Here is a 20,543-nt window from a genome sequence, read left to right as displayed (position 1 = left end):
TTAAAACAGGAAAATTTTTGGTTTGATTCTTTCATTTAAATCCAAACCAGAGTTTAAATAACTTCCATTTTTGGATTTACACATTTTATTTTTAAATTAAAACTCGTAGCTCTGATTGGTTCAATTTCGTCACGTGATGAGATAATCTGACGTTTGATTAACGAAAAAAAGTGGCGACAAATCAAATGACCTTGACCCAATTTGAAGATTCTTATCTCACTTATTCAGATTTTTTTGAACGCCGTTTTGGCACCCCTGTCTGTTTAGTCTGCGGTCCGTCCTGCCTTACAGGCAGTAAAGTTGGTTATTTTTTAAATTTCCGTTTATAATAATGAGGTAAATAGAGAATAAAGGAGCTATTTGTGGAAAGGAATGTTTCAATGAAATTTTTAATATCATTTTAATGACTAACACTCCGGAAGCTGGGCATCAGCTGACTTTCGTTTAGTAGGTTGTTTGATTAAAATAAATGACCCTTCCCTGTGATGTAATTGTTATTTCGGTGAACTTTTGGCGCACTGTGCCGGTTTTTGAACTCGAAAAATTGTCTTCTATAATTATCCGGACCCTCAAATCGCAATCGCACTCACCTCTTATCAGCCAAACCTGAAACAAAAAACAGAGGTGTTACTAAAGTCACTTACTTCAAAATTATTTTTTTTTAATTTAATCAAATGGTTGTGTTAGCTTAATGGTTAGTACAAGACAAATAAAAAAATATATAGGCAGATAGAGCATTTTATCGCAAACTATTACATAAAACCCATTTCAGTTCGTAGTAGAATTGCAACAGCGCATATGAATTTTTTTGATTGAAAAATAAAGTACTAATTGTGAGTTTCTGTATAAGAAAAAAATTCAGAAACTCGCAATTTGTGCTCTATTTCATTAAAAAATGCAAATGCGCTGTTGCAATGAAATGGGCTATGTTACTGTTTCCCAAAGAATTCAGGTTTTTTACAAAAACCTACCTAAATCTTTTAATTTTGCTAGTAGATACAGAATCTCTGAAACTAAAATTCTATTTTTGGCGGGAAAAAGAGAACCGATTTTTTAAATTTTTATGAGACAATAATCAACAATTAACGATTTTTTAAGAATGTCTTTACTGTCAATAAATCGCAGCACTTCAGTGAATAAAGTTATCACTTGGATTTTTAAAATTTTTCAAGAAAATAAATGAAACTTGTTTGGATGAATTTTTTTCCCCAAAAAAACCCTGGTGCCGCCACTGTCGCCGTTTGACATTAAGTGCGCAGGCGTACCAACCATTCAGTCATTTCCACCGCACAGCTATGTAGTGGACTAGTTGTGGTGTTTTATTAAAAATGTCCACTTTAATGTGGTCCTGTCCGTGTTGTTTACGGTTCAAGTTCAGCCCCGAAGAGATCGAGCAGCGGTACAAGTCGTTAGAAATCGACAAAATGCTCGAGAAGGACAAGCAAGCCCTCAAACGGCAAGTCAAGCTGCTGTTATTGGGCGCTGGGGAGAGTGGCAAGTCGACTTTTCTCAAGCAGATGAAGATCATCCACGGTGTGAAGTTCGAGAGCGAAATGCTGATGGAGTACCAGCAGATCATCTACCAGAACGTCATCAAGGGGATGCGGGTGCTGGTGGACGCCAGAGACAAGCTGGGCATCCCGTGGGGCGACACCTCGAACGCCGCCCTCGGCAAGGAGCTGCTGCAGTTCAACGCCTCGGTCCTGGACTCCAGAACCTTCATCCAGTATTGCCCTTTGCTGGTCAAGCTGTGGCGGGATAGCGGCATTTTAAGGGCTTTTGATAGGAGAAGGGAGTTTCAGTTGGTTAGTATGATTCATTTCGACGCCAAATGAGGATTATGCACGGATTTTGACTCACTGTTGAAACAATGTACCCAAATCCTTACTTCTATTTTATTCATTTTGTTTGGTTAGTGATAATTTGCGTTAATTAGTAATGTGTTGGAGCAATTAAGACGTTTACTTATGCGGTTAACAGTTAATTCCACCAAGGAAGTGACATTTTATTTGTACTAAAGGGGATTTTGACCACTTGGAGTTGGCACCTTCAAAACTGGAATGTGGTAGCACTGGAGACAATGCGTTCTGTTTTTTAAGTTTGGTAATTTTGCTATTGTTTTGAAAGGCAGTGGCGCACTGCCCTTTAAGGAATTTAATAAAGTAATTCTTTTCACACGTTTTTTATCATGCATAGCTCGGGGCTATTTGTTTACCGGGAATAGGAATTTTCATAATTTACATTAATTTTGCTTCATAACGAGTTGGCAATACTGACACTATTTTGAGAGGCATTTGTTGTATTGCACTGTTTTTTTACTGAAACATGGTTTTATATTAACAGGGTATTTTTTTTCTGAAATTTGCACTACAAAGTGGACAAAACAGGGTATGTATTTAAAAAATACAAGTTAGCTACTGCTTTGTATTTAAAGAGCTACCAACTTATTTTAAAATGAGAAGCGATTTAGTTGTCTGTCTCTTGATCTTGAAACAAAAAATAATTGATCAAGTAAAAATTCAGTTAAAGATAGCAATAATTTTTTTATTTATATTTCTAATTAATTAATATTTATTATAATGACTGTGATAAAATCCACATGCATGTAGAAGAAAAATTAAGGTACAGTCGAACAAAGTGAAGATGACTCCTCAATAAACTAGCAAATATTTCCGACTTACTTACGCTTATGTAGTAACAAGTCAAATGTTATATTAGGTTTGACATCGAAACAAATTAGATTTAAATCAGCTTATGTTGATGAATAAAGATAAACATAAAAAACAGCAAATTTTCCATAGTTGTTACATTTTTCATTTCACTCGACGTTTGTCGGCATTCACAGCAAGGACTGGTTTACTAAGTCGTCATTTTCACTTTGGTGGACTGTAAATATATTTTTTTAAAAACCCACTAACATGAAATGGTAATTATAATGAAAGTGAATTTCAAAAAAAATAATGTACTTTTTAATAAGAAAAAATTCGAACTACGTTGTAAACATTGATAAACATAAAAAAAAATAAATAAATAGGCATAGAGTAATAAAAACCCTTCGGAAATACTTGGTATTCTTACGTATAATTCCGTATTTCTACGTCAAATACAAAATCCAAATCTATAGCACGACCTTTTCGTTATTTAAGTGTTTATTAACTCGGAGAGGGCGAGAGGTGTTAGGTGCATTATTTTTGCAATGATGTAGTGATAACTGGTCACAATGGCGTAACTGTTTTTATCGCCAAAAAGTGCGATTCTCTTTTGTTTATCTCTGTTTCAATTTGTTGCCAAATGTTTTATTTTCATATATTTTATTAGTTTCATAAAATTTATTAGTTGCGGGGTCATTTTATCTATGACCTGAACGTCCAAATAAAACACATCTGGTTTGAAAGTAAAATTTCAGAAATTCAGTGACGTGTGTGTGTCCCTGATTTATTTCCCCTAAAAATTTCGTAATATTTGTCAAATACTAACATGTGTTTTTGGAGGCTTCGTTCGAGGCTCAACAGTTGGTGCTTATTTAAACTCGATCAATTAAAATAATACAAGATGATAATTAATTCGTCTTTGATAATTTTTATTGCGGCAATTAATTTCTCGGAATCGTGTAATAAATTTCAACTTTCTGTCGATTTTACACCTCTTGGAGGTCGCCGATAATGAACCATGTTTTTAATTAACGAAGTTTTGTAAAAATGTTATCACGGTTTTGTTTTTTTTTTGTAGAGTGACTCTGTGGAATATTTCCTGAACAATTTGGACCGTGTCTCACGTCACGACTACATCCCCAATCACAAGGACATTTTGCACTGCCGTAAAGCCACCAAGGGAATCACCGAATTTGCGATTCCGATAAACAATATTCCGTTTTTGTTCGTCGACGTCGGCGGTCAAAGATCGCAGAGACAAAAGTGGTTTCAGTGTTTCGATTCGGTGACGTCGATACTGTTCCTCGTGTCGTCGTCCGAATTCGACCAAGTGCTGCTCGAGGACAGGAAAACGAACCGCTTGGAGGAGTCGAGAGATATTTTCGACACGATAGTCAACAATCGGATATTTGTGAACGTCTCCGTGATCCTCTTTCTGAACAAATACGACCTGTTGTTGAAGAAGGTGGCCAATCCCGAGACGAACATCCACTGGTACTTCCCCCAGTTTGCGGGGAATCCCCACTCGATCAACGACGTGAAGGAGTTCATTCTGGCGATGTTCACGGGGGTGAAGAGGGAGTCGCGGAAGGTGCTCTATCACCACTTTACGACGGCCGTTGATACGGAAAATATCAAAGTCGTTTTCGAATACGTAAAAGAGATTATTCTGCATCGAAATCTGGAAAGTCTTCTGCTCTAACACTGACTGAAGTGTGCTATGGCTGTGTATCACACAATCGATTTTCGCAAGACTGACTAAGTTTAATTAGTCTGATAAGACTTTGGGAATTTTAAGTGTACAAGAAATTACACAAATGTGATACTACTTTTTTTAGAATTTTTCGGAGAGGGCAACCAAAGATTCAAATTGCAATAACCAAATACTCACATTTCTGTAATTTTGACCGAATATATTTATCAATCGTAGTTAGGAATACTGCCAAACGTGCCTCATTTTTACGTATTTATCGAAGGTTTTACAGTCCGCCGGGTTCTTATGTAAAATATTGTAATATATTTTTTATATTTTAGGTTTTAGTAATGTGATCCGATTTTAGAACGGCCTAAATTATCGATAGTTTGTATATAGTCACATATTTTGTGAAATTTTACCGATATTTTTCGGCAGCTGTGTGTCTGGTGAATTATTTACAGGGAGTTTTATAGTGCCTTAAAACGCATCTTCTAAAAATATACTCAATACAACATAAACAACGTAATTCTCGAAACAGTTATCTGATTTTCATTGTATAATAAAAGTGTATATAAGTATCTTTTATTTCTTTATAAATATTTTTCTAATTGTTAATAAAAAGTATTCCAAAATGATCGTGTATTATTAATTGCCTGCACTGCCGCCAATTATGAACCTTTGAGAAATTTTATTATAAAATTGGAAACTATACCGAGTATTGAATAAAAAAATGGAACAAAATGGCTAGGAATGGGCTGAAATGGTTTGGGAAGTTTAATATCAGCGATATCGTTGATGATACGTTAGGCGTCGTAATTGTCATGAACTTTGATTTCTTTGCTCACGATTTTCACCTGGGTGTCTTCCTCTTGGAGGAGTTTGCGGCCCACAGTGAGCGGCTGTCAGAATGTAGTTTTGCGAAATGAGGGAACCCCCGCACTACCAAAAATAGATTAACGGGTTAAAAATTTACCTCAAAGTAATGATGACTACAATAAGTATAATTGAGTTGACTTTTGATACATCAGTCGGAAGATTTCGCAATTTTATACCTGGTTAAGTGGCTTATCAGGGTGACCGGATGTAATATTTTCAAAATTGTTATCTTTAATTGGAAACTGTAAGAAGTTCATCCGTTTTAATCAATGGATTGAAACTTAATCAGCAGTTTTTGCACACTTCGTTGTGATAAATTACATTATAAGTGCTTGACAAAGTACCTATACAGGATGTCCCATCTAAGATGCAAATATGCAATTCGATTGTTTTACTACCTAAAATTCAAAATTCAATAAATTTTTGTACTTTGTGTGGTATCTTTTTAGTTGGAAAGCTTTTACGAATATTTAAATATAAGTTATGCGGGGTATCTTTTTTAACAATAATAGAGGACCTTAATTTAATATAATTTATCCACAAACGTTACAAAAAATATTGAGTCACTAAAATAGTGATTTAATAAATTAATTAACTTCTTGTTCTTGCACTTGGGATAATATTGCATCTACGAGTTTACGATTTATACCGTGTAACACAAAAGAATAAACCAACATTAAGTCGTAAAAACTGTATATTATTTACAATTTAAATTACTCGAAATTACAAATCATTGTAGCAATAACATACAAAGTGGTGTGTAAAAAATTCATTTATTAACATAAGAATTTTAATAATGTGGTTTACACTTTTTTATTACGTCGTTTAGAGGAATAAAAAAGTCTGGTTGTTTCTCGGTGCTGTTGTTCTTAGGACTATTCAAAAAATAAAAAAGTTATATTGTTTGATTCTAATCTTACTATTTTTAACTATATTTTCGATTTATCACCACTATTCGATCCTTGAGACTGCAATCTCGAACGATCTTAGGGTGATGTCTCTGTTCCTAAAATTGCATCATAAAAATACTATGTTGCAGCGTAATATTTTCCAACTTTTTTATTAATTTTCAATTTTTTTAATAAAATTGTTAAAATATTTTCTGAGTTGGTAGATACTCTTTCAAATATTATTTTTATGCTTCACATTCCTTAGAGAAATTTTATTTGATAGGTATGTGCGTAATTTCTAAACACACACTTAAGTACAAATGTTAAGTAAAAATGTATACACGTGTAATTGGGATTAGGAAACTTCAAAAACAAAGTAACATCTTTGCGATAAGCCAAATTTTACATCAGAATTACGTTTATTTATTCACAAGGGATAACTAAATTATTATTTAGGGGCACCATGATTTGGCCAATTTTATCAGCCAGACATCTCAAGTTTAGGACAAATTTTATCAAATCTATAATTTGATTATTTTTATTCAAATTTATGCAAGTCCGCAATAAACAAAAAAATGCTAATAATAATTAGCGTTTGATAGAGGTATTGTTTTAATTGGCAAGACGCAATTTCCGGCTGATAAAAAACTGGAACGTTTAATTTGTATAGAATCGTCTTTTCTAATTGCTCAAACTAATCTTGAGACAAGATTAGCTAACAAAAGTCTCGTGGCGAGTACTCCAAAATCAGTATAAAAGCCTGAAATTTTCGGTTCAAATCATCACAACCGAACCAACATGAAGGCATCACTTATCCTTATTTTGGGCATCGTCGCTTTGGCTGCTGCAGCTCCAAAGGTAATTTTTTAACCCGTTAATTTATTTTTCTACTAATAAAAATCCAGCCAACCAAACTGAACTACCGCAACTTGTACAAACCCCCCGTGGGCCCGCTCAAGCACCGCCCCAGCCCCAAAATCATCGGCGGCCATGAAGCCACCCCTCACTCCATCCCCTACCAAGCCTTCCTGGAAGTCTACTCCGGGAGCGAGGGTTGGTACTGCGGGGGTTCCCTCATTTCGCAAAACTACGTCCTGACCGCCGGCCACTGCGGAGTCGACGCCACCGAAGCCCACGTCACCCTCGGGGCCCACAAACCCCTCCAAGACGAAGACACCCAGGTGAAGATCGTGAGCAAAGACGTCAAAGTCCACGAGCAGTACAATGCCGAGCTCATTATCAACGATGTTGCAGTTATCAAGCTTCCAAAAGCTGTGACTTTTACCGATGCTGTTAAAGCTGTGGCTTTGCCGAGCAAAGCTGACGCTAATAACACCTTCGAGGGTGAAACTGCAAGGATCAGTGGGTGGGGTTTGACCGATGGTTTTGATAATAAGCTGTCCGAGGTTTTGAATTATGTGGATGTTAAAGTTATAAGTAATGCAAAATGTGGGGAAGCTTTCGGGGATCTTAAAGATTCGATTGTTTGTACGTCGGGGGATGAGAATACGGGGTCTTGTAATGGGGATTCTGGTGGTCCGCTTGCCATCGATGATGTCCAGATTGGGGTGGTTTCCTTCGGGATCATGTACTGCTTGTCGGGATACCCATCAGCTTTTTCGAGAGTTACCAGTTTCTTGGACTGGATTGCAACCAACTCTGATGTGGTTATCAACTAAGTAACTTATTCCTTCAATTTGTATTTATTTTGGTAGGAATAAAACTTTCCCAAAAAATGCAGCTGTTTTAATTACCATTAAAAATACATCATTTATGGAAATATTATTTTAGATTTTAAATTAGGAATAAAAATAAAATAATAAATAAATAAATAAAAATATGAAATTATTAAGTGATAAAAGAAACACATTGTATTTAAGTACCTATTCTGAGTAAGTTCTCATTGATCTTCATAAATCATATCACTTGTCTATCTTTGTAAAAAACTGGTTAAAGCATTTCCGTCTGATAATCTTTACTGTCGTTTAGCTCAATTTCAAGCATTTGTACAATATAGTACAAGTAGAAATTTATGAAACTTGCAAAATATGGAATTTTTATTCTACACATACGAGAAATGCAAAAAAAATTACAATGAGCACAAGCTTAGTTCTTTTTTTAGACAAAATTCACTTATTAATCAAGAAACTTTACCGACAAATGTTTAGCTCATTCTTAGGCTTTTAAAATTTTGTCAAAACTATCAGCCAAAAAATTATCATTTTGGATCAATTTTGTATTTTTAATATGTTTAAAAGTCAGTTACACACGACATAGTAAAGTCACTTAATTTAAGCTAAGATTCAATTAGCCATTTACCTTTTGTTCAAAGTGTGCAAACGATAGAAAAAAGCCAAAAATTATATATTTAATTGGATAAATCTTTAAAATTTTAAGAGTCTAAACTAAAATTCCATGCAATTTGTTCAAAGAATCTACAACTCTAGGTTTGAATCTTGTAATTCTCTAGAACTGAGCTAGAATTTTCCATAGAGGATTCCAATCTAAAGGATTTCTGAGATATAAAGATTTTCCATAGAACCCACGACTTTCTAATAACACAAATTTCTAATAATTCTAAAAATTTAAGCTTAACTTCTGAGGATTCCAATTTATTTAAATTTTCTAAGATGTAAAAATTTTCCACAGAATCTACAAGGTAAAAATCTCCAAAAGAAAGCTAAAAATTGTACTAGAATCTGCACTATGAGTAATCTCTATTTTTATGATTTATAGAGTTCTAAATCAAGATAAAACATTAACCTGTATGTATTTGTATTATAATTTTTACTACAACATAATACTTTACAAGTAGTATTTCGTGACAAGATAAACTATCTGATTCTGATACAGTGTGATTCATTTAAATAAAGGAACTTGAACTTGCATTACCACAATTACCTACTACCCTACAATTTTTGACTGAAACAGCCTATGATTTTGAAATAAAATGGGCCACGTTGAAAAAACGACTTATCTTGCCTAATTTATTCAATGCTGCCAATTTAACTTAAAAATTTTTGGCTACCTTGAACAGAAAAATTATTAAATACTTGGTATATAAACCAAACACTTTAAGTTTTATAATGCTTTTGTTCATATTTACGAGTATCTCTTTTGTTGTGCAATTTTACTAACAATTTGGGTTCACTGACCTGTTTTAAACCAAAAAAAATGTACTTCGCAATTTTTTTCTTTGTTTTTAATTAATAAATACCAAATTACGTATTAATATAATTCGAGTGGCATCTACTTAACTTTGTGTCTACCTGAGCCAAGATAATGCAAATCCATGGAAAAATAAATCCAATATCAGGAAAACGTGCCGTGATAAGAGATCTATTTCACTATAAAAACCAAACTTTGGCAACTTAATGCCACTAAAACCTTAGTCAACATGAAGACCATCATCCTTTTTTTGACCATCACCGCTTTAGCAGCCGCCTTTCCGAAGGTAAGTTTTCCCAACTTTTATTTTTTTCTATTAAAATATTGTCCAGACAACCAAACTGCATTATCGCAATTTGTACAAACCTCCAATCAGTGGCGAAACCAAACATAAACCCAACCCTAGAATCATCGGAGGCCACGAAGCCATCCCTCACTCCATCCCTTACCAAGCTTTCCTCGAAATTTACGCCGATGGTGAAGCTTATTACTGCGGGGGTTCCCTTATTTCGCAAAACTACGTCCTAACTGCGGCTCATTGTGGCGTTGGGTGAGTTTTTCTCTTTTGAAAAACATTTATTAACAGTGCTTTTAGAGTCACTGAAGCCTTGGTGACTCTCGGTGCCCACAAAGTCTTCGAAACTGAAGACACCCAAGTCAAAATAACCAGCAAGGAAATCAAGGTTCATGAAGAATACGATGATAATCTTATAGTTAATGACATTGCCGTTATCAAACTCCCCCAACCTGTCAATCTAACTGATTCGATAAAAACTGTTGCTTTGCCCAACAAGACTGATGTTAATAACACGTTTGTTGGCACCACTGCGAGGATTAGTGGCTGGGGGTTGACTAGTGGTTTTGGTGATGTTTCCAAAGTCCTGCTCTACGTCGATGTTAATGTTATTACAAATATTGATTGTGGAAATCAGTTCGATGAAGATTTTGCTGATTCAGTTTTGTGTACGTCTGGGGATCAAGAGACTGGATCTTGTAATGGTGATTCTGGTGGTCCCCTGGTTGTGGATGGGGTGCAAATTGGGGTTGTTTCGTTTGGAGTGATGTGGTGTCTGCCAGGTTATCCGTCTGGATTTACCAGGATTACCAGTTTCCTGGACTGGATTGCAACCAATTCCGATGTTGTAATTAATTAATTGATGTAATTTACGATTTTTAAATGTGTTCTCAGTATAATAAAAAACTTACAAAAATTTTGCAACTATTTCATTTATTACCTCCCCCAAAATTGAAAAAAGGGATTTTTTTACTCAAAAATTTGATTTTTGCATAACATTAAACATTTTTTTTTGACTATAAACTATAAACTACCACGAAAAATATAGGAACGTTAGTTTTTTGCGTTTGAAATTAATGAATAAAAAATAATAAAAATAATTAATAAAAATATTAACTCGTTCTATCAAAGTTTTATTGACTTTTCTATGCCTTTAAAACCCTCTTGAGTTCAAAAACAGTCAATAGGTTCTATTTTTAAAGTTTTATTTTTCCAGTTTTTGTGCGAGATTTTTGTCGATTTTCGGTACCCAGATCATTTATCGAGCAATAACTTCGGAAATATTAGAGATAACTTTGTGAAGTTTACTATCGTTGGAAAGCGCTTTTAATTATCTATCTTTTCCAAAAAGAATTATTGTTCTCCGACTAACAGTTTTTGAGCAAATTGCAGATAAATGCAAAAATTGGTAAAATTTTAAAAAATTCATAACTAAAAAACTATTGGGAATTTGGCAATTTTTTCGATGCCAATCGATTCCCCGGATCATTTTGCATAGGTAAGGATCAAAATAGTTCCACTTTTTCAAATAGTTTAGTCGTAATTGGGAAAATAAAAAAAATTTAAAAAAAGTTAACACCCCCCCCCTTAAAATCGGTCAATTTTTAAAGTGTCTCAAAATCAAATGAAACCTATTCTATCTTATAGATTTTGATGTGCTCTTTACGATGGAACAAACCGTTTTCTTCTAGCTCTTTTAGTTTGGCCGTAATCGGCGTTTGAAAATTGAAAAATTTTTTGCGAGATATCGCCTTGAGTCCTATGCCATTTTGTAGAGTTTTTTATTTCGGTTGTCCCCGATTTTTCCGTTTTTCGATAACTCTAATAGTTTCGCCGTAATTGGCGGTTGAAAATTGAAAAAAAAGTGAAAATGGAAACTTTTTTTTGCGTTTTTCTCGGAAACTATAAGACTTAGAGCAATAAACAAAAATCCATCTGATAGCGCTTAATTTTCTCTATTTTCTCGATTAAACCAGGAGCCGCTCCGGGCAACGGTTCCGGCTACAAAGGCAATCAAAGTTTTTCACTAAAAAAATTTATAAAAAAAAAACTAAAAGTCGTAGAGCATTGCGGTTTGTTCCATTGAATTCGACGGCTCATTTTACATACTATATCAATTTTTTACAAGAATAAAAAATTTAAAATTTTTTGCCTAAATTTAGAGTAGCCATTTGTCATAGTGGAAAATTTTATCCAACAAAAAAATTTATAACTCAAAAACTAAAAGTCGTAGAGCAATGCGGTTTGTTCCATTGAATTCAGCGGTTCATTTTCTGTATTATACGAACTTTTCATGAGATTTAAAAATTTCATATTTTTTGCTAAAATAATAACACTTACCTTCAAGAAAGTGAAAAAATTAATATTTTTTAAAATTCGTTCTATCATACTTTTTCGTATTTATATATGCCTTTACAACTCTCTAGAACTGTTAAAAGTCCAAAAAAAGTCCATATGTTCGATTTTTTGATGTTTGATTTTTTCAATTTTCGTCGCAATTTTTGTCGATTTTGGGTACCCGGAACACTTGTTGAGCAATAGCTCCGGAACTATCAGAGATAACCCCATGAAGTTTATTATCGCTGGAAAGCTCTTTAAATTATCTATTTTTTTCAAAAAAAAAATATTGTTCTCCAACTAATAGTTTATGAGGAAATTGCAGATAAATGCAAAAATTGGTAAAATTTTAAAAAATTTATAACTAAAAAACTATTGAGAATTTGGCGATTTCTCAACGCCAGTCAATTCCTCGGATCATTTTATATAGACTTTGATTAAAAGAATTCGACTTTTTCGAATGGTTTTGTTAAAAAAACTTAGTCTTAGACTTAGTACGTTATGTTTTTTGATTCAAAAGTAGGCTTAAGGAGGTGGTAAAATAAAAATTGCAGTCAAGCTTTGTAAGGACCTAGTTCGAGAAGTTTCAGCTGTCTAGATTATTAAAAGAGTATCTCAGGGAGTCATTTCTGAAGGTCCAATTATGAAAAAATTGTCGACAATCACGTCATAGTCCTTCCACATCCACATTGTGATGCAAATAACTTATCGTGCATTTTAAAAGACTCAATTAACCCATCTTTGTAGGCGCACCAAATGACTAAATTGCCACTTCCTCAAATAATCTCGTCGCATTTTCGTCGACAAAACCCACTCACTCCACCACACTCAAGTCAAAGTTTGAAAAATCGAGATAACACCCGTGAGGTCGCCTCACTTCTTGTTTTATCTCGCATGTTTTGGTAAACATCGTTTCATAACGTTCGAATTTTCGAAATGTCCACGCGACGTTGCTTTAGGGCATAGTAGGGAGCGAATGGTCCAGATATTGATCGTTCTCCTCCTGCGAGTGAGTCGCTAAGACGCGGGGTTGGCGCACACACAACCAAGCTCTCGGCCATGGAGGGTGCCAGCAAGCAGCCCGACGAGGAGATCGCCCTCAAGCCCAAGATGACCCTCGTCAACGGCATCACCGTCATCGTGGGCTCCATCATCGGCTCCGGGATCTTCGTGTCGCCGGCGGGCGTCCTCATGCACACCGGCAGCGTCAACGTCTCCCTCCTGGTGTGGACCATTTCGGGGATTTTTTCCATGGTGAGTTATTACCACATTGAATAAGCAGTGATAAAGTGTTGCTGGAGCAAGGTTGGACGAAACCGCACTTTACGCCAACTTCTTGGTGGTTTTCGCGATAACAAGGACGAAGTACCGGTACTTTGCGGTATTAAATTACGGCTGTAATTACGGATACAATGAGGAATGCTTTTTTGCGGTAATTGGGACTGGACAAGTGGGCGATGCGAAGGCTGGAGGGAAGTACGTGACGAGGGAAAGCTCTCAAGGCACGTGAGGACTTGAAGGAGTTTAATGCGAGTTTTAGATCCACTAAATCAAATTTATCCCAAAAACAATAACAGCGAAAAATTCGAGTACATCTACTTTTAGGTCAGAGTGAATCAAAAACGGCAGCGCTACTTTATTTACTGTGTAGGCACATACTCGTACAGGGTGATTCATCTAAGTTGTCCACTTTGACGTTAAAAATAATAACACCAAAATTGGTGTTTTTCTTGTGTCAATAATAATTAATATTTATTTCACTATTTTGGAAAATAAATTCGGGACCAGTTAAAAAAAATTTCGTTTTCTAGGTTGTCATGGTAATATCTGCCCAAACCAGGATTTACGACTGAAAAACTGTAATGTTTTTCTAAATGATTTGACTTATTGTTTTTATATTATGATTTTATACGTTTTGAGAAAAAATTCTATATTATTTGAAGTATAAGCTGTTTAATTGTTTCGGCAGTTTTTTACCACATAAATTTTCGCATATACTATTATGACTATACATTTTGTGGTGAAATTGGTGAAACTCAACCTAGATTATATTTTTTCTTTGTATATAGGTACAGTGTTGCAAACTTAATTTTTATATCACAAACTACTCTTTTTTTGAAAAGTGAAGTCGTATCCCTTTTGAACGTTTTTTATTTGTTAGAATCTTCAGCCACCTGACTTTTGTTCAGTTAATAAGTGAATTTTGTCGATAAAAAATTATAAATTATTTAGTACAATTTTTTAAATGGCTATCAGTTTGTAATTTTGCTTCCAAACCTCTGTTGACATGGAAACAATAAAATTATTTTTTATTTTTGTGAAAGAATGTTTATTTATTTATGTCACCCCGTATGTTATTCCAACGCTGATATGATCTAACACGACCTGACCCGACCTAATTTTGTTTCATCTGTTTTATGTAATTTGTTTTTTATCTAGAATTGCAGAAAACAAATTGCGTTCGGAATTTTTTTATATCTTGTATTATTTTTCTTTGGCGTTAATTTGAATAGCTCAAGCTAGACTTCACCTCCCTATCTGTTTATTATTATTTAATTTTATTCAACAAACTCCCTTTTATTATTATTATTATTATTATTATTATTAATAAAAAATTAATTAAGCTAAATGGAGATTGTTTTCTATTGTCTATAATCCTAGGTAATAATTTTTCAAAACTTCCAAGTCCAAAAAACATGAAAGTCTTTTCAAAATTGGCTGAATTAGAGCATTTTTTTAATTTAACGAATTGCTTTCGTTTTTTCTTTTCTTCAAAATTTGAGTTTTAAATAAGGAAAAGAAATATTATTATGTTGAGGACTTTTTAAATTAAGTAGAATAAAAAATAATTACAACATTTTATTTCTCTATTTTTAAATGAGTATTTAGCAATTTTTCTACCTTGACGAAATTTTGTGAACAAAACTACAAAAATAAAAAATCTAAGAAACTTAACTGAATGGATCAATTCACGAGCTTTTTCACGTCTCAAAGCTCAAAGCGCTATGAAAGCTTTTTGAATTACTCCAATTAGTCCAATTCAAATTACATGATGCATCAAAACTAATTTTTCTGAATAATAATTTAAATAAAAAAACATTTCTTCTTGATTTCTATATAAGATGAGCCTGTATCTGTATCTCAAAAATTAATAATTACATAGAAATCATCAGCGTTTGCTATTAAATGTGCATGTGAATTTTTTAAGAATTAATGGGTATTTTTTAATTTAATAAAAAAAACGTTTTTTCGGTGAGAAATTCCTCGACAAATTACTTAAAAAGACGGATGAAATTTGGACAACTAAAATCTACATTTATTTCAAAGTATTTTGCTAAAACTACCTAAAAAATTACTAAATTAGGTCAAATTTGGTTTATTTTCACCAGATTTAGTTCATCAGGAGCCAAACACTCGATAATTCTGTAATCGAAACACACTTAACGATCAAAAAGTAAGTCCAAATTGATTGGATTTTAGCTGTTTCACTTAATCTAGATCAGTTATTCGGTTTTTTTTTGTGAAATTTTGCTAAAACAGACTGAAAAAGTTAAATTTTTCGCCTATTTTGCCACTGCGGTCCCTATTCAAGACGCTTTTTAGCCGTCACCCCTTAATTAACGATCAAGCCCCGCATTTCCACCCCAACAAAACAACCTGTCACCGCCACACTTCCTCATTTGATTTTTTTAAGGTCGGCGCCTACTGCTACGCCGAACTTGGCACCATGATCAGGAAAAGCGGCGCTGATTACGCCTACATCATGGAAACCTTCGGCCCTTTCCTTGCCTTCATCCGCCTATGGATCGAATGCATGATAGTACGGCCGTGTTCTCAAGCAATAGTAGCCTTAACTTTCAGTGTTTACGTGATGAAACCCTTCTTCCCTGAATGCCAACCACCTGAAGACGCCGCACGTTTGCTCGCCGTTTGTTGCATCTGTGAGTCTACATTTGATGTAATTGTTTAATGTGCGCTTTATTGGACTATAAATATCAGTTTAATGAAGCACTAAGCTAAATCCGTCCTGAGCTTTGATTGCCTCTAATTGGACGCGAAAATCAGGCAATGCTTGATTTCCCACGAGGGCAATTAGAAAAACGAATCACTTTGAAATTAATCGCTAGACTGAAGGGATTTTTTCAGGTGTTTTAACGTTCGTTAACTGCTACGACGTGAAGTGGGCGACTCGCGTCCAGGACGTCTTCACCTACGCCAAACTCCTGGCCCTGTTCATCATCATAGCGGCAGGAGGGTATCAGCTGGTCAACGGTAGGTCTCTCCAGGCTGTTTTTTTGAAGCATGCTTTGGTTCTTCTGCTCAAACTACTTAGACTTGTGATGTTTGTAGGATTGTTTTTCTATGCTATAGAATTTCACTTTTTCGAAGTTGTCTTGAAAAAGTGGAGTTGATTAGGTGACGATGGCGAGTAGTTTAAAAGGTGGAAGTATCAAAGGGTTGTCTCGGTGAACATCTGCGAGATTTTGCACTTACTATTGCAGGGCACACGGAGCACTTTTCATTCATCAACACAAAGAGCGAAGTTACGTCGCTGGCATTATCATTCTATTCCGGCTTGTTCGCCTACAATGGCTGGTGAGAGAAGAATAACCGCAATGAATAAAAAGAACAGGAAAATCGGGCCGATTGTAACCCTCACTCGAATTTTGTAACGATTTTCCTGTTCGTCTATGGTTCAACGAAAACTTAATTCTTGTCACCAAAAACACACTTTTTTAAACGAATAAATCCACTTTCTCTCATTGCAGGAATTACCTGAACTTTATTATCGAGGAACTCAAGGATCCAGTCAGGTATACACCTAATAAATAATTTCAAACATTTTTTTTTCGCTTTAATTATAGAAATCTCCCGCTTGCTATCGCAATTTCGTGTTCTTTGGTAACAATCGTCTACGTTTTGACCAACGTGGCGTTCTACACAACGCTTTCACCCGCCGAGCTTTTGGGGTCTGAAGCAGTGGCGGTGTCGTTCGCCAATCGACTTTTTGGTCCTTTCGCGTGGACGATTCCTGTTTTTGTGGCCCTGTCGACGTTTGGGGCCGTTAATGGTATTTTACTGACATCGTCACGACTGTTCTATTCGGGGGCTTGCCATGGACAAATGCCCGAAATTCTGACCATGATTCAGGCGCAGAGGGTCACCCCCACACCCTCGGTGCTCATTATGGTGAGTTATTGCAAGTCGAAATTAAAACAGGGAAGGCTTTTGTGAAATTATGAAAAAAAATGTATACAAACAGAATAATAATATCAAAAAAAGTTACTTTAAATAGAAGGGTTTTTGGATTACTCGAGTTATTTTAAAGAGATTTTTGTCAAGCTTCTCTATATCTAAATTTAAACTATTTTCCAAATAATTGTGGATTTTTGAAAATTTTTGGATTTGGACCTTTCACCTCAAAAATCGCTAATTCTGACATTTTTTTGTGTTTTTGAAACCATATTTTTTACAAACAAGAAGAGATGTAAGCTTTCCCTTTCAAATGAGCCAAAAACGATTAAAAAAAAATAAAAAATGACAGAGTTATCGATTTTCGAAGTGCAAATTCAAAAATTTTCAAAAAACCCTAAATCTTTCAAAGACTACTAAATTTAGGCATAGGGAAAGCCCCTTAAAATTCCTTTAAAATAAGCCAAAAATGCAATAAAAAACAGCTTTTTATTTAAAATAAATAAGTTAATTGCGATTTCCAGTATAACCAAAAGTGCTGTCATGTTGAAAATATTTTCATTGAACAGGAGCTAACAAATTATGATTGAATACAAATTTTCAATAGACTATCATTATTAGAACTCTCAATATTTTTAATGTGGTGTGGACTTTAGTCGGAACAGCCTCTAGAAAATATTTCTGGCTTTGAGACAGGTTTTAATGAGTTTATTAAGTAACCTTACAATGAAAAAAAAAAGTAAATTGATTATAGCTTTATGCAGTAGTTTTCTTAATTCATAATTTTTTATTTTAATTTTTTTTCATTTTCGTGTTTATTTTATGTTTTTCACAATTCAATATTATGAAATAAAGCAAAAAAAATAATATTTGCATTTTATTCTAGGCAAAAATATGTTAAATAAAATAGTTTTAACTAAAATTTTTACAATTTTCAAACTCGCATGATCCCTTGAAAAAAATTAGAGAGGTTGGAACACTTTTTTTAACAAAATTGGTATGTACATTATTACTTTATTATGTCAAAATTTTTAATTTAAGATTCAATAAAGCCTTAAATTCTACACGGCGTACAAATTTAAATTAGATAAATAGGATTAGGATTAGGATTAGGATAACATTTAAAGTCGTATTCAAATAAAAAAAATAAATGTTGACAGCTTGAATCTATTTTTTTTAATTAAATGTCAATATTTGTCAACGTCTAAATAGTTAAAAAACTAACTGCAGCTTTTTTAGGCTAAAATCTACGAACGGACACAAATTTGAAAAAAAGTCATGCTCATTGTGATTATGCTGTGTTTAGGCAACCAAATATACATATTTTCAATTTTTGGTATTATTAAAAAAAATCAAAATTGTCGAAAATCCACCAAATTAATTTAACTCGCCAGAATTAATAACAATTTATTTACCAAAAACTCAAAAAAATCTAAAGGAAATCTAGTCGCAAACTCGATGACGTCACCGCCACTTTAAGCGCGTCTCTGAAAAAACCGAGACGCGCTAGTAGGCTTTGAAATTCTGCTTGGCCCTTCTTGGGGTCAATGAACTTAAAAAACAAACTCATTTTACACAATACTGTGTTTATTCGACGACCAATGTGTTTTTTACTCAAAATATTCAACGCAAATGCGGAATTTACGAATTGCTCCACCACCAGTAACCCAACTTTGGTACTTACTCGACAGTCGACGAATTCTCAAAATCACGGCATCCCCTCAACACTGATTAAACACTCAAAGTCTTTTCGCACTTTTGCACAATTATTTGTCCGAAATCACTGATTTAACACCGTGTTTGCCGAACTTTATTGAGCGAAAAACGGCCATCGCAAAGTTTGTTAAGCCGCCAATTGTTTCAATACCAACCCCACAACCAATCAATCACTAGACGTCAAGGCGCCTAGTCTAAATTTATTTTTTTATTGAACCATTTTACAACTCACCTTTACGCATATGTTTCAAATAATCTACAATATTGTCATTTTTGGTGGCTGTGCTACAGGGGCTTATCTGAGTGGACGATTTGTTCCCCAAACATATTAGAATGAAAAAAAAAACAGTAAATTATGTGGCGTTTCCCGACAATGCCTAATAATGGAAGAGAACACCACTTAAATGTGTGTTCTTAATGAAGAATAAAGCAACAAAGTTTTAAAATTTAGTAATTAAGCAATATGTAACTGTTGTGTGTAGGCAACCAAATATGCAAGCATTACGTAATTTGCTATTTCCATTGTTATTTAAAATTTTAAAACTGAGTCTAGAACCAATATCGTTTAAATTATTGCTTACTGTCTGTATGAACAAACGTTTATTAACCCTCGCTTTCTTAGATTTTGAAGGTTTTGTTTGTGGTAACAATCTTGAAGTAAAAAAAACTGTACCAATGTATTTTTTATTTATTAAAAATCTTGAAAACAAACCGCGTTTTTTCGTATAATACGGCAATTAGTGCAAACATATTTAGAGCGTAATGAAGTCCTTATACACTCACTGATGACATAATCTCCACCTAACTCAGATAATCAAATTACGACTATTACCCAGATTGCTCCTTTGTCGAGTTAAGAGGTGCCAATATATTAATTTAAAAATAAACAGCCGGTCGCTCGTATCTTTCAATTCACGATTTCACAACTCTTCCGATAAAATAAGCAGTTATCGTCGCAATTTGCGACATTTATTCCCAATAAACCAAATTTATTTATTTGCAGGCGCTGTTATCGATGCTCTATCTCACAGTATCAGACATTTTCGCTTTAATAAACTACGTCGGCTTCGCCACATGGGTACGCAAAGCAATCCCAAATCCTCCACCCCACCAATTCCCGATTTTGCTTGCAGCTGAGCATTGGGGTGTCCGTGCTGTGCGTCCCCTGGCTGCGCTGGACGCACCCGGACCTGGAGCGCCCCATCAAAGTGAACTTAATCTGGCCCATCATCTACTTACTCGCCACCGTTTTCGTAACAGCCGTGCCCATGGTCGCCAGTCCTGTCGAAACCGGCATCGGCATGCTGATGATTTTGACATCGGTACCAGTTTATTTGGTATTTATTTATTGGAAGAACAAGCCGCTGTGGTTCCTTAAGGCCACCAACAGCATAACCATCACGCTCCAGCAGCTGCTGGTGGTGGTGGGCAAAGCCAAAGCGGCCAACTTGTAGGTAGTGAGTGCGAAAGACCAAAGATTACTTATGCCTACATCGACAATAAATGTTTGTATGCATGGAAAATAAACTATGTTACGATTTACGCGGTTTTTAACTTGAACCACGGAGAACTATGTGCTAGGAAGCGAAATAAGGTACAAAAATGTCCCCGACGACAGATTCTATTGTTTTTTTTTATTTGATAGCGCAGTTGTTCCGCTACTATGAAAAAAATAAAAATTGAAAAAACTGGGCATTAAATTTTTAACAAGAAGAGATAAA

The 20,543-nt window shown here is 34.6% G+C and overlaps 4 protein-coding genes and 1 long non-coding RNA gene across 5 annotated transcripts; 4 read left to right on the top strand and 1 right to left on the bottom strand.

Annotated features, from left to right (window-relative positions):
- Nucleotides 1–383: 383 nt before the first annotated feature.
- Nucleotides 384–18,976, bottom strand: LOC107398679 (uncharacterized). The gene is made up of 2 exons (XR_001575477.2): nucleotides 18,791–18,976; nucleotides 384–606 (listed from the first exon to the last, which is right to left on the bottom strand). It is a non-coding gene; the product is annotated as an uncharacterized LOC107398679 (long non-coding RNA).
- Nucleotides 1,246–4,982, top strand: LOC661072 (guanine nucleotide-binding protein subunit alpha homolog). The gene is made up of 2 exons (XM_008200015.3): nucleotides 1,246–1,805; nucleotides 3,730–4,982. Exons 1-2 carry the CDS (start codon nucleotides 1,329–1,331, stop codon nucleotides 4,351–4,353), a joined length of 1,101 nt encoding a protein of 366 aa, XP_008198237.1. The 5' UTR covers nucleotides 1,246–1,328; the 3' UTR covers nucleotides 4,354–4,982.
- Nucleotides 6,826–7,825, top strand: LOC103314314 (brachyurin). The gene is made up of 2 exons (XM_008200014.3): nucleotides 6,826–6,971; nucleotides 7,019–7,825. The coding sequence occupies exons 1-2, from the start codon at nucleotides 6,912–6,914 to the stop codon at nucleotides 7,790–7,792; spliced, it is 834 nt and encodes a 277-aa protein (XP_008198236.1). The 5' UTR covers nucleotides 6,826–6,911; the 3' UTR covers nucleotides 7,793–7,825.
- LOC661012 (brachyurin) lies at nucleotides 9,427–10,492 on the top strand. The gene is made up of 3 exons (XM_008199933.3): nucleotides 9,427–9,567; nucleotides 9,614–9,831; nucleotides 9,877–10,492. The coding sequence occupies exons 1-3, from the start codon at nucleotides 9,511–9,513 to the stop codon at nucleotides 10,433–10,435; spliced, it is 834 nt and encodes a 277-aa protein (XP_008198155.2). The 5' UTR covers nucleotides 9,427–9,510; the 3' UTR covers nucleotides 10,436–10,492.
- Nucleotides 12,754–20,364, top strand: LOC660956 (uncharacterized protein). Its single transcript, XM_967150.4, has 8 exons — nucleotides 12,754–13,167; nucleotides 15,608–15,854; nucleotides 16,060–16,185; nucleotides 16,416–16,509; nucleotides 16,683–16,727; nucleotides 16,779–17,103; nucleotides 19,826–19,900; nucleotides 19,956–20,364. Exons 1-8 carry the CDS (start codon nucleotides 12,973–12,975, stop codon nucleotides 20,274–20,276), a joined length of 1,428 nt encoding a protein of 475 aa, XP_972243.1. The 5' UTR covers nucleotides 12,754–12,972; the 3' UTR covers nucleotides 20,277–20,364.
- Nucleotides 20,365–20,543: the final 179 nt, after the last annotated feature.

This window comes from Tribolium castaneum, chromosome 2 (assembly GCF_031307605.1).
Source record: "Tribolium castaneum strain GA2 chromosome 2, icTriCast1.1, whole genome shotgun sequence".
Classification (NCBI taxonomy): domain Eukaryota; kingdom Metazoa; phylum Arthropoda; class Insecta; order Coleoptera; family Tenebrionidae; genus Tribolium; species Tribolium castaneum.
The sequence above is the reverse complement of the archived record's forward strand: the minus strand, read 5'-3'. Positions and strand labels throughout refer to the sequence as shown.

Excerpts from the sequence above, each read along its gene's own strand:
- LOC661072 (XM_008200015.3), top strand. The coding sequence starts at position 1,329 with ATGTCCACTTTAATGTGGTCCTGTCCGTGTTGTTTACGGTTCAAGTTC. Across the intron at positions 1,806-3,729 it reads GGAGAAGGGAGTTTCAGTTG|AGTGACTCTGTGGAATATTT; the intron begins GTTAGTATGATT and ends TTTTTTTTGTAG.
- LOC661012 (XM_008199933.3), top strand. The coding sequence starts at position 9,511 with ATGAAGACCATCATCCTTTTTTTGACCATCACCGCTTTAGCAGCCGCC. Across the intron at positions 9,568-9,613 it reads TAGCAGCCGCCTTTCCGAAG|ACAACCAAACTGCATTATCG; the intron begins GTAAGTTTTCCC and ends AATATTGTCCAG. Across the intron at positions 9,832-9,876 it reads GCGGCTCATTGTGGCGTTGG|AGTCACTGAAGCCTTGGTGA; the intron begins GTGAGTTTTTCT and ends CAGTGCTTTTAG.
- LOC660956 (XM_967150.4), top strand. The coding sequence starts at position 12,973 with ATGGAGGGTGCCAGCAAGCAGCCCGACGAGGAGATCGCCCTCAAGCCC. Across the intron at positions 16,186-16,415 it reads AGGGTATCAGCTGGTCAACG|GGCACACGGAGCACTTTTCA; the intron begins GTAGGTCTCTCC and ends TTACTATTGCAG. Across the intron at positions 19,901-19,955 it reads ACGTCGGCTTCGCCACATGG|CTGAGCATTGGGGTGTCCGT; the intron begins GTACGCAAAGCA and ends TTTTGCTTGCAG.
- LOC103314314 (XM_008200014.3), top strand. The coding sequence starts at position 6,912 with ATGAAGGCATCACTTATCCTTATTTTGGGCATCGTCGCTTTGGCTGCT. Across the intron at positions 6,972-7,018 it reads TGGCTGCTGCAGCTCCAAAG|CCAACCAAACTGAACTACCG; the intron begins GTAATTTTTTAA and ends ATAAAAATCCAG.